At 40.4% G+C, this 12,908-nt stretch overlaps 2 protein-coding genes across 5 annotated transcripts in view; one reads left to right on the top strand and one right to left on the bottom strand.

Moving 5' to 3' along the window:
* The window catches only part of LRRC28 (leucine rich repeat containing 28), a 266,213-nt gene extending 258,321 nt beyond the window's left edge, over positions 1–7,892 (bottom strand). For all 4 annotated transcript variants that reach the window (XM_064267063.1, XM_064267065.1, XM_064267064.1 and 1 more), the window contains exons 1-2: positions 7,813–7,892; positions 2,633–2,860 (exon numbers count right to left, since the gene is read on the bottom strand). In XM_064267063.1, the coding sequence (XP_064123133.1) occupies positions 2,633–2,800 (168 nt within the window). In that variant the 5' untranslated portion in view covers positions 2,801–2,860; positions 7,813–7,892. The remainder of the gene's footprint in view (positions 1–2,632; positions 2,861–7,812) is intronic.
* Positions 7,893–7,980: 88 nt separating this feature from the next.
* TTC23 (tetratricopeptide repeat domain 23) overlaps positions 7,981–12,908 on the top strand; it is a 131,756-nt gene continuing 126,828 nt past the window's right edge. The window contains exon 1 of the mRNA XM_003413795.4: positions 7,981–9,943. The gene's annotated coding sequence lies outside the window, so the exon portion shown is untranslated. The remainder of the gene's footprint in view (positions 9,944–12,908) is intronic.

A 12,908-nucleotide genomic window follows, 5' to 3' on the forward strand; every position in this document is an offset into this window, starting at 1 on the left:
GTACTCAATAAATACAAGTTGAATGAATGAATGACACTCTTCCCCCCGAGCACCTGTCAATGTCCTATCAACCGTGAAGTGAAAAAAGAAAGTTTCTGAGAAATATGTACAGTATGATTCTATTTTTGTTGTTTAAAAAGGAAAACAGGACATATACAAATACAGAGCTCTATACAATTGTGTAAACATAAGCAAAGGGGTGGAAGGATATAACCAAACTATTAACACTGATTACCCCATAGTACAGAAATGGATCAAACGAAAGACAGGCAATTACTCTCCATATATTCCTGCATAGTTTGATATAAGGGTATTTTTTTTTAATGAAGAAATTTAAAAAGTTTATTCTTTTAAATGTATAAAAAGGCTTTTCCCGTGCTTCAGCTCTGAATACAGGCATCTGCCAAGCTCTGAACATCTGACACATGCCATCCTACACGTATAAAACACCGTGTTATTCCAGACTACCTGGGAGGAAAAGGGAGGAGGGCAGAAGTTGTGCGTTAATGACTAACTCTTCCCACCCAAAGGCTTCAGTTAGTGTGAACGGTGGGGAAGGAGGGGCAACAAGACGAATGTTAAGGGGAGAGGACTTAACAATAAAACAATGTTAATATGAAACAATAAGACAAATTGAAAATGTAAATGACTGACAGGTTCTCACGCTTCTTAAAAGAAACAAGAAAGACCAATGAACCCATAATGCATATAAGATACTACGTTTTCAATGAATTTTTTTTCCTTTGGTCAGTGGTGAGTCAAATTCCACATAAGAAATCACCTTGAGAAACTATCTTATCTATAACACAAGCAAACATTCTAAAAGCCCTGAGGGTCGCTTGTTTAGAGCATTCTGGAACAAGTACTGCTCACCTTCTGTCAAAAACTGCAGTAACCTGTTTTCCATCCAATACGATCACGGAATCGGATGGCTTTATGGTCACTGCTACTATGACTACTGCCACCTGATACCTGTAGAGCATTTTATAGTTTACCAGGCTCTTTGAGGTACATGAATCAAATGTTCTAGTTAGGAGAAAACAGTTAAAATAAAATATATACATGTATTGTTAAAAACATACACAACAATTTAATCTTTAATGATTTCAAAGGTGGCGGAGCATGAGCTTAAAATGCTGGCTTAAAAGTCATTACGAGCATCAGTTAAAACTGTACAGTAGGTACTGGACAATTTTCATAAATAGAAGATTTCAGCTGAGAAACTGCCACGGACCTGAAGTTTATTCTAAGTTTTATAAGCAAAGCTCAATTTCATTAAACAAAGTCTACCCACCAGACTATGAGTGCTAGTTAAGAAGTCACTACAACTTCTTCTTTTATAAATTAGTAACAAACACTGGAAAACGTGGGCTATAATCTGTGACTAATTATTTCTTATACCACTCTTCCCCAAAGGAGACAAAGAAATTCCAGGTTAAAAAAAGCTTTCATGTCATTCGATGCTTTTGTAAAAAGGATTCATATAACTGTATAGAGATTATCAAAGTTTGCGAACTAAAAAAAAAAACTAACTAGACACTCAACATATATACCAATATGCCAAACACTACAAATGAATGATACGTATCTATTCACTTCCAGATACAACAAATATTATAATGCTTTCTACTCATGGTAGTTTAGACATATATTAAATAAAGCTTTTCCAGGTACATGCTCCATAAGTATATTTTGCAGATATTTAGTAAACTCCAATACAGAGAACAGAACAAAGAATGGACCAATTCACAAAGAAACGATAAGACATCACAAATCACCTAAAATAAATAAGAACTAGAATTCAAGTATAAGATTTAAATGAGGTTAACTGATACCCAGAAAAGTCCACATAAAGTAAATCCTAATTTCACAATAAAAAGTGGGGATAAAAGGTTTGATCAAGATATTCTCTTAAAAATTTTTAGTTTATCTTATCCGGTATGTAATAAAATTTAGGTTTTAACTATGTAATTAATCTTATAACATAAAAAGAATGAATCAAATGTCACTCTCGTGGCAAATTTTTTTCCAACTAATTAATTGTATGATGGTCCAATCTAAAATCCTTTGACTTACACAGTTGCAATCATAAAGGAGGCCTTTTGTTCTTGTCCCCTCACCCAAGGGCTGCATCAGGCTTTCCAAATGTCTGTTTTTTGCTTCCCTTTCCTAATGCCTCTCTTAATATTTTAATCTTCAAATCATTCTTTTCTAAAACACCTGTAATTCAAAATCATCCTTGTTGGTCTTCTGCTTCTTTATACTTTTGAACTGGTCTGCTGGATGCTGTAACATCAAGATATCCATGAAAAGCCTAACACACAAAGCAAGCATGGGCCAAGACAGAGGCACATGCTAAATGAAGAGGGGCTTTTAAATGGCAACTAATTCTATAAATGGTACATTAGAAACTATTTTGTTTTCCTACACAATTCCTCATGCAACCTCATAACTGGAGGAATTTGGGTGATGAATCCTCAGCTAATGAGAACCCTATGGGTCTACCTGTACTGCCCGTGACATAACAAGAGGGGACTACACCTTGGCCTGAATATCTCAAGACATGACAAAAATATCCTGGTCAGGAGCAAACCTATAAATGAATTTTTTTAAATGCAACATAATACTATACCAAGGTCGTAAGGGAGTTCCTTTTCATATACAGTCTCTCCAAGTACTGCAGTCCCTCATCTTTCAGTAACTCCAGTGGGAAATGGTGCAGATTTCTGTAATTTAAGAACAAATTCTTGTGCTTTTCCAGCCTTGCCACAGAGATCGTCTTACAAAGTTCGGATGCCATGACTGAACATATCCCATCAGGCACGTTGCAGCACTACATCTTGTCAAAATGGGTTCATTTCTAAAGAGAACAAGAAGATGGAATCATTATAATACTTACTTCTTCTAAGAATTACCATATAAACCAGTTAGTATATGAAGCTATTTGCACATACTAAAAAGACAGCTTTACATCCAATTTTATATTTTCCTTTAAAACAATTACATTTGTCACACATATTTAGAAAGAGATTAAATTAAATAACAATTTAATAAAAATACTCTCCCTTCCATGGTTTCTGGGGACATCTAAGTCAATTGGCATAATAAAATCTATTAAGAAAACATTCTGCATCCCACTTTGAAAAGTGGTGTCTGGGGTTTTAAACACTAGCAAGCGGCCATCTAAGATGCATCAATGAGTCTCAACCCACCTGGATCAAAGGAGAATGAAGAACAAGGACTCAAGGTAATAATGAGCCCAAGAGACAGAAGGCTACATGAACCAGAGACTACATCATCCTGAGACCAGAAGAACTAGACGGTGCCCAGCTACAACCGATGACTGCCCTGACAGGGAACACAACAAGAACCCCTGAGGGCACAGGAGAACAGTGGGATGCAGACCCCAAATTCTCATAAAAAGACCAGACTTAATAGTCTGACTGAGACTAGAAGGACCCCCGGTGGTCATGGCCCCCAGACCGTCTGTTGGCCCAGGACAGGAACCATTCCCAAAGCTAACTCATCAGAAACGGATTGGACTGGACAATGGGTTGGAGAGGGATGCTGGTGAGGAGTGACCTATTTGGATCAGGTGGACACTTGAGACTATGCTGGGACCTCCTGCCTGGGAGATGGGAGGGTAGAGGGGCTTAGAAGCTGGCAAAATGGACACAAAAAGAGAGAGTGGAAGGAGGGAGAGGGCTGTCTCATTGAGAGGAGAGTAATTGGGAGTACGTAGCAAGGTGTATATAAGTTTTTTTTGTGAAAGACTGACTTGATTTGTAAACTTTCACTTAAAGCACAACAAAAATTATTCTTTAAAAATTTTTTTAAAAAATACTCTCCCTTTTAAAGCAATATTTACTACTTAGTAGAAATAGTTCTAATCAAAAGAACAGTTCTTGAGCTTGAGGTAGCAATCTTTGTCTAAGACAACAGAGGGAAAAAAAAACCCAAACCCAATGCCATCGAGTTGATTCTGACTCATAGCAACTCTACAGAACACAGTCGAACTGCCCCACAGAGTTTCCAAGGAGCGGCTGGTGGATCGAACTACCAATCTTCTGGTCAGCAGCCAAGCTCTCAACCACTACACCACCAGGGCTCCAAGAGAACAGACAGCAGTTTCATAAAATGTAACAAAGGAAAGGCTTAAATATCAGATGCAGCAAACCTATTTTCTTCTTTAACTACCTCATTTTGTATTTAGTTTAAAAGATTTCAAAAGTGCATATACGTACATATATACACATATCCACACATCCAAAACCAAACCAAACCCAGTGCCATCGAGTCGATTCTGACTCATAGCAACCCTATAGGACAGAGTAGAACTGCCCCATAGAGTTTCCAAAGAGCGCCTGGTGGATTTGAACTGCCAACCCTTTGGTTAGCAGCCGTAGCACTTAACCACTATGCCACCAGGGTTTCCTATACACACATACGTATATATAAAATATATCTTAATCACTTACAGCTTGATTTTCTTCGCCTACTATTTAAAACACTGCCCTATATTCAAATTTTTTCTTTTTTATCTTTATCTTTTCTTTTTAGTTTTACAGATTATCAAAATTATCAAAGACACAGGTCCAAGGACACACAGCTTTAAATTATATTTTAAATTATTTCAGTGAAAGAAGAAAGACTGCACAGGGAAGCAGGAGCCCTGCATTACTTTCCTGCAGTGAAACCTGTGAGAGTGACAGGAATGCCTTCTATTTCCAGGTCTCGCAAGTTTTCCATCTTTGAAGGGTGCAGTCTTACCATTTTTCTATCACTTGTTTTAGTGGAAAATATTTCAGTTTTCCATCTCACAGGATTCCACAGGATACTAAAGAAATGCTCAAGCAACCACAATGAAACTGAGCTTTGTTCAAAGATTCCACTCTCTGCTTTCCTGGGCACTCTTTCCCAAACTCTTTAATGAAAGCACCTCTTAAAGATTTTTTTTTTCCTTAAGAAAAATTACTTTCACCAAATTATGTACTATAAAATGTCATAACAATAGCTTTCAAAAAGCAGAGTTTTGTAACTTTTTGTTTTCTATTATTTCCAAACTCTAATTTCTAGCTAATAAGAAAGCACCTGTATTTTATTTAAAAGGACAGAGAACATGGCATATTCAGTAATACCCCCAATGCAACATAAGAATACAGTGCTTTCCCATAAGTTCTGCTACCTACTCGTTCACTGGTTTTTTTAGGAGACATGTGACTCTGAGCAAGACACTCAGTCTCTCTACGCCTTAACTCTTGTACCTGTAACACTAGAGACATTATCAATGACTGTGTGAAAAGGGAAGCGTCCAAGGTAATTACTCACTGAAGTCCTAAACTGGAAGCAGCTTAGGTGGCTCACAAACATCTCAAAATTAACACATTCAAAAGGTACGTTTTGATTTTCATCACCCATCTGAATCCTCCCCCTGCCCCATCCCCTATTTTTCCCATGTCAGTAAATGGCACACACCTCCATCCACCCAACTGCTCAATCCCGGAACCTGGAAGTCATGCCACGTCGTGCCACTTCAATCCATCACAGGGCCTGTGGTTTGGAACTTCAAAGTACATGTCAAATCCACCCACATCTTTCCATCTAGCAAAACCCCAAACCAATGTCCTCTTTTGCCTGGCCAACTGTATTACTGATCTCCCTGCTTCTACTATGAGGTCCCTGGGTGGTGAAAACTGCGCTTGATTTGCCCTCGAATACTAACCAAAAGGTTGGCAGTCCAAACCCACCCAGCGGCTCTGTAAAGATTAAGGCGAAGAAAACCGTATGGAGCTCAGTTCTACTATGTAGCACATGGGGTCACCGTGAGTCAGAACTGGCTAATGGCAACTGGTTTGGTTTTCTGTTTTCACCCTAGCCACTTTCCAACAGTGAATTGTCTCTCGCGCTCTCTCTCTCTCAGGCATACTCACCTATACGCTCCAAAACCAAAACCAAACCCACTGCCACAGAGTTGATTCTGACTCACACATTCTACTAAATAAACTCTTTAAAAACTTCTCAACTAGAAAATCAAACTATTAGAAAAACCCTGAGGGCTCTTCACAATAAGCCCCACCCACTTCTCCAGCCTTATCCAGAAGCTCTCTCCCAGTCTTATCTCTCTCCAAGCTCCTGGGATTCCCTAGTCCTTGAAATGCCAAACCTTCCACAGCACTTGCTGTTCTCTTAACCTGGAAAGCACTATTCTGTACTTTGGGTTTCAGCAACACTTAGCTTCCACCTAAACTATGGAGTCCCTGGGTGGCAAACAGTTAACATGCTCAGCCGGCATACAAAAGGTTGGAAGTACAAGTCCACCAGAGGTGCCTGGGAAGAAAGGCCTGGCAATCTACTTCTGAAAAATCAGCCACTGAAAACCCAATGGAGCACAATTCTACTCTGACAGCACACAGGGGTCACCATGGGTTAGGGTCAACTGGACAGCAACTGGCCACCTTGTGTTTGGACTGAAGTGTTCCTCTATTATTCTTTCAGGGCAACCTGTTCTGTTTTGCTTTGGATCTTTTTGGTAGGACTCCTCACCACTCATAATATGCATTTATTGGTGTATCTGTTTATTGCTTACTGCAAGCTTGCGACATGCCATAAGCACGTCTAATAGCCACCGCGTTACACACAGCATTGCAATACACATTACTTAGCCCATTTCATAGGTGAAGGCACTGAGATTCTCACAGGATGAGTAACTTGCCAGTTCAAACTTAAAGAAGCTGACTCCAAGGCCTGTGTCCTACCCTCCCTTGCAGCCTTTCATGCACTTTATTGCTGCAAAATGCAACCACAGAGCTTGTTCCTATAATCATTTATGTGGTGGGCAAAGCTTACACAAATGTAAAGCTAGAAAGCAAAAACAACATCCACAGTTACTGACGGAAGATTCAATAAGATATTTCACTGTATGGCACTAGTTTTTTAGTTTTTTTTTGACCCTTTTCCTTTTGAATCCTCTGAACTGAACTGGTTATCTCAGAAACATCACACCCTGTTAATACGTATCTTGCTACAAAGGCAGTTTGGGAGATAAAACCCATACAAATGAAATCTGAAAGCTGCTAACAATAAACAAGGCTAACGATTTTCCAATATGCATTCACTGGCAATATACAGCCTTTAAGAGGATAATTTTCGTACACAATGGACTTCACCGCCTCCTACCTACAGCTAAGGTAAATGGTACATTTCATATCAACTGTACACAAGCGCACCTCCACACGAGATTACCCCGGCAAACACCACCTTGTTATTCTAAAAGCAAAGCTCTTCATCTCAAAAAAAAGTCTACACAATTTTAAGCAGCAATGTTCTAACGGGAAGGAGTTTCTAAGACTGACTTCCCCGTGCTTAATGCAGTGGCTACCCAGTTCAATGTTCTAATATCGGAGATGAGAGAATTATAAACCGTATATGAAAAGCCTTTTTCAAAGGCTGTTTTCGCAGTACTGGCAACCGCTAGCAGAAGTCTTAGGCGAAACAAATGCCGTTCAGCCCGAGTGAGCCCAGCACGGACGCCGTTTGGAAAGCAAACGACAGTTTGGAAGCAGCGCGCCCACTGGCAGGGATCTCAGACCCCGGTGTCGGGCTCCTCGGGTCGGAGGGGGCGGCGGGGCGCGGCGGGACGGGAGGCCTGAGCGATCGCAGCGACCCGAGGCCCGGACCGGCCCGTTTGGGCCGGGGTCCCACTCCTCGCGGCCCACTCGGCTTCCCCAACGTGGCCCGGGGCAGCCCCGCCGGGAGTCGGGCCGGAGGGCCCCGCCACGTGAGCCACCCGACACGGCAGGTAGCCACACTCACCTGGGCGCCGGCGGAGCCAGCGCTCCCGAGCGCAGGAGACACTGGACGGCAAGCCGAGGGCCCGCGAGAGAGGGGCGGGGCCTCGGGGGCGGGGCCCCGGGCGCCGGGCGGGGCGGGGCGAGGGTGGGGCGGGGCGCCGGGCAGCACAGGGCGGAACCCGCACCTCAGGGAGTGAGCGAAGTGGGAGCCGTGGAGAGGAGAGCGGAACCTCGCGATAACTTGCCCCCGTTCGTGCGGATTCGCGATAGGTGGGACGAGAAGCACGGTTTCCACGAGATGTGTCTATTGGCCGAGAGCGCGGCTTCCTCCACACTGGTCCCGCCCCCTGCCGGCGCTTCCGGCTCTGGCCTGGCGGCTTCTTGGGGTAGCGGGTTTTTGTCTTTCTGAAGTTGTAATTTAACCTTTTCCAGCCCCAAGATCCGGCAATAGTTAACTTTTTCTTTCATTCATGCGTTCATTCAGGCACTCGTGCTCTCGCCCAGTGCATACGTTAAGGAATTGCAACAATAATAACACCGGATGTTGAGCTGTGCGTGGGCTATCTTTTACCCCTCACAACAGCCCCTTCCCACGGGTGCTATTATCCCCTTTGGACTGGTGAAAACCTGAGGCCCGGTGGGTTTCTGTAACGTGGCCTAGGGCAGCACCGGATTTAAAGACTCGGTGGCAACGGGTTTGGTTTTGGTTTTTTGGTGAGTACCAGGTTCCAAAGATGAAATAACCCAGTCACTGCCCTTGAAACACCGAAGATGTGTAGTGAGTTACGTATTATGGAAGTCCCTAGCATGACTGGGTAGTCCGTCAATAAATATCACTTCAAGAATCAATTTTCCTGTGTCAGTGGAAAGAGACATCAAAGGAAGACGGCTTCAAACTGCTTTGAAAACAACAACCAAGCATTGTTCGGGAATATTAAAACACATACACACATTTTTAAAATACCACGCTTGTTAATGTAACAATTTCATGATGAAGTGAAAATTGTTTTAAAAAGTGTCCTCTCTTAAAACTGCTGTTGTTTATTGGTCTTTGAAAAGCTTGATTTTGGTAATTTTCTAGAGCCTCATTGTAAAGCAACTTTATAATTAACTATTTTCAGTTTGGCTTAATTTCTCTTAGATATGAATTACCTAGAAAGCAGAATTATATTTTTTAAAAACTTCCAAAACACGTTGTTAGTTATAAATTACCAATTAAATCTGGTCTTAAGTATACAGGATAGTAAATGTCATGTAGTTCTAAGTGTTTTTTTTTTTTTTTGGTTGGGGTAGACATTTTTTGCTAGGATTAAAATGAAGAAACCTAAAGCGTGTGTAAAAACAAATTCTTAGGATATTAATGATCAGCCAAAATAATAAAACCTGCTCCTAATACAGAAGTCACAAAAAAGGATTAACAATAGAACAACAATTTTTTTTTTTTAAACGTGCTGATCAATGTCTGCCTCTTTGGTTTTCATTTCTTCAAAAAATTTTTTTCAATGGAGCAAATTAGTATATGATACTTGGTCTTGAAAAATGAACCATCTTAAAATTTTTTTTAAAATAACTTTTAACACCCCCCCTCAATTGACACAAAAGTAACCAAGTGATAATTGATAATATAGTATTCTATGACCGTTAATGAAAGTCTTCTCATTATATAAAGAATCAGTTTTCACATTTTGCCTTACTTAAAACAAGGGAGGAAGACCCCTCTAACTTAAGTTAGCGATTTTGCAAACTTTCACATCAGCAGGCAGCGATACCACTTTAAGAAAATTCCAAGGAAAAGACAACCCCTTTAAAATTCCCACCTCTGGCTCCCAAGGATTGGATTGCAAACTCCAACAAAATACTCTTCTCCACTTCCTATTGGTGCCTGCTCTATCACTCATTCTTCTGCCTTAAATTTTGTGAAGCACCAGGTTGCTTTACGGGAAAAGGCTCCTCTGATTTAGTCTGAAAGTGCCTACTTTAGGCTTTTTCATGGTTATTAATCTGTACAAAGAATCACAAAACTGATAAAGCGGGAACCAAACTGGTAAATCAGGCTACAAGACAACTGTGAAATTCGCTGGAAAAAGAAACGGAGAACCACTCAAGAACACAGGGTAAACTGACAAAGGATTTTACGACAAAGTTAGAGATGTGTGAGTTAAGAACCTTTTCCCGTTTTTTGCTGGTTTTAAAGGAGCAAGTGTCAAAGGAAAGCCAGAGAAAATGTAGGCATGATCTAAGGGTGACAGGAGGGGGAATTTTCAGAAGATATTTTCTTCTTTAGGGAGCGGTTGAAAGAGCATCCTCAGATGATCGGTGGATTTCTGAAAGGTCAAGGGAACAAGGTGATAAGACTAATCATAAATTGTTTTCTACTCTAAGAAGCTGTGATTTGTTATTGTTTTGCTTTAACGTGGACTTATTAAAGCAAATTTAATAATACTGTAATTTATAAATGAATTGGATATTTTTGTACATTACCATACTAAGAGACGATCCATCTATTAAAGATGTAAGAGAAAATTAGAATCATCTTTGTACCTAAATTTTATATATATTTGTGGATTAGGAAATCCAGACCCGCTAATGACCAAACAAAACACCATATTGGCATATAAAGCAGAATCACTAAGTAGGTAATGTTAAGAATAAATTCTCAAAAAAAAATCTAGCATTAATATTTTCAAAAATGATATTTTCATTAAAACTACAATATAAAAGTATAGGAGGATATTGATAAATATGAATACATTAATTATATTAAAACTTGGATTTAGAATGGCAATAGGCAGTGATACCACTTTAGTATCTAGCCCAACATATAGTCCTAAAATAAAAAAATATAGCACCTTAAAATTCTTCAAACATTAATTCAGCTAGTACTTATAATACCTAGTGGCAGGTCTACAAAGCCTAAACGCACAGTAGGCATGCACTAAATATTTCTTGAGTGCCTTCTATTAATCCATTTTGAGAAATATAATAAAATAGAGCCCCTTGAAGAAGCTCAGACTGACCCAACCCAGTGCCGTCAAGTCAGTTCCAACTCATAGCGACCCTACTGGCTGGGAGAAAAATCAGTCTCAAAACATTTAAGTTAAAACTATGAGCTCTTCTTGATGCCCAGATAACTGTTACAGACGATAGATGCTTCAAGATCTCAGGTCTGAGTAGAAATATTCAGGAAGGCCTTCAAGTAGGTGAGGCCCAATTTGGGCCTGAGCAATGGGCAAAATTTCAGTAGATATGAAAGAAGGGATGTGACCTTCCAGGTAGTGGGTGAGTTGTTAGCAAATACGTGCAGCCTTGACTTCAGCAGAAGGCTCATTTGGGAATCTTGATTTAAAAGAAAACTTACATGACCGTAGAGCCAAAATTACCAGAATTGAGCAGTTTAGTCCTGAGTTTTGAACAGGAGAGAGACTTTATGAAAGTAATATACAAAGAAGATAAAACTGACAGTGCCATTTAAGATGGCTCCAAGGGTAGAGAACAGAAGCAAAGAAGCAAAACATTGTAAATACTAGAGTACAGATTATAACTGAGCCTCTTAAAGCATTTTGTCAAATCCCTTTACTGTTGTTGAATAACATAAATCTTCATGCATTTCTTCATACTCTTCGAAAGCTTTGAGTTTATTTCTTGTTTGGCAGTACAGATAACGATTTGGTTAGGTGTGGGAGTGGTTGTGGTACAGTTAAAACAGCAAAGGTGATTATGGTGTACATTGAAGTGGTTCTTTCTCTTTTGTCTCAGAATTTACGTGTGTTTTCTTGATTTTATTAAACTGAATTGAAGGAGTTACAAAAACAAAACAACAACCAAAAAAACTCCTTATGACAGAAGAATGCCATGGAAGTCTATAAACTTTTCACCTGAAATGCTCCAACGTGAAATTCCACACAAACTCAGTGAGCTGTTACAATGTGCCAGGCGCTATGTTCAATGTTAGGAAAGCAAAGGGGAGTGAAGTACCATCTCCCAAAAAAAGGGCGAAGTGCTTCAGGGACACCAAGGGAGGTGGTTGTCTCCTCCTTGTCTTCATCTCTGCAACAAAACTTGCTTCTAAAGAATTGAAGCTCATCTATCCTAAGTAATTGATGAATGGTTCTTAATTAAGTGGAAGGAGAAGGAGGAATCTTACCTGTGGAAAAGAACTGTGAGACCAGCACTCATAATATAGATAACTCAAGTGCCACACAATAATGCTTACCCAATATTCCATTTTTTCCCCTAAATATCCGAGCCCTTTTGGCTGGGAGCAAATGAAATGTTAGCAGAAGTGATAAGTGTGACTTCTGGGCAATGGTGCTCATTTTTCCAATCTTTCTTATCTTCTGCTATGACTCCTGTTGATGTATGTTGTTGCTAGGTGCCATCAAGTTGGTTCTGACTCATAGAGACCCCCTGTACAACAGAACGAATCACTGCCCCATCCTGCATCATCCTCACCGTTATTGCTATGTTTGAGTCCACGGTTGCAGCCACTGTGTCAATCCATCTCGATAAGGGTTGTCTTAGTTACCTAGTGCTGCTACAACAGAAATACCATAAATTGTTGCCTTTAACAAATAGAGATTTATTTTCTCACAACTTAGGAGTCTAGAAGTCTGAATTCAGGGTGCTGTTTCTAGGGAAGTCTTCCTCTCTCTGTCAGCTCTGGAGGAAGGTCCTTGTCTCTTTGAGCTTCTGCTCCTGAGCCATCTTCTGTGGCTTGGCATCTCTCTTCCCCCATCTCTGTTTCTTAGTTTGCTTGTTTAATCTCTTTTATATCCCAAAAGAGATTGGCCCAAAATACACCCTCCACTAATCCTGCCTCATTAACATAACAAAGACAACCCATTCCCAAATGGGATAGTAATCACAGCCATAGAGGTTAAGAATTACAACACATTTTTTCTTTTTGGTAGGGGGAGGTGGGGTGGCGGGGGAGGCACAATTCAATTCATATCAAGGGTCTTCCTCTTTTTCAATGACCTTCTACTTTCCCAAGCATGATGTCCTTCTCCAGGGACTGATCCCTCCTGATAACCCATCCAGAGTATGTGAGGGGAAGTCTCACCATCCTTGCTTCTAAGGAGCACTCTAGCTGTGCTTTCTTCCAAGACAGATTTGTTC

The sequence above is a fragment of the Loxodonta africana genome, chromosome 13, assembly GCF_030014295.1.
Source record: "Loxodonta africana isolate mLoxAfr1 chromosome 13, mLoxAfr1.hap2, whole genome shotgun sequence".
Taxonomy (NCBI): domain Eukaryota; kingdom Metazoa; phylum Chordata; class Mammalia; order Proboscidea; family Elephantidae; genus Loxodonta; species Loxodonta africana.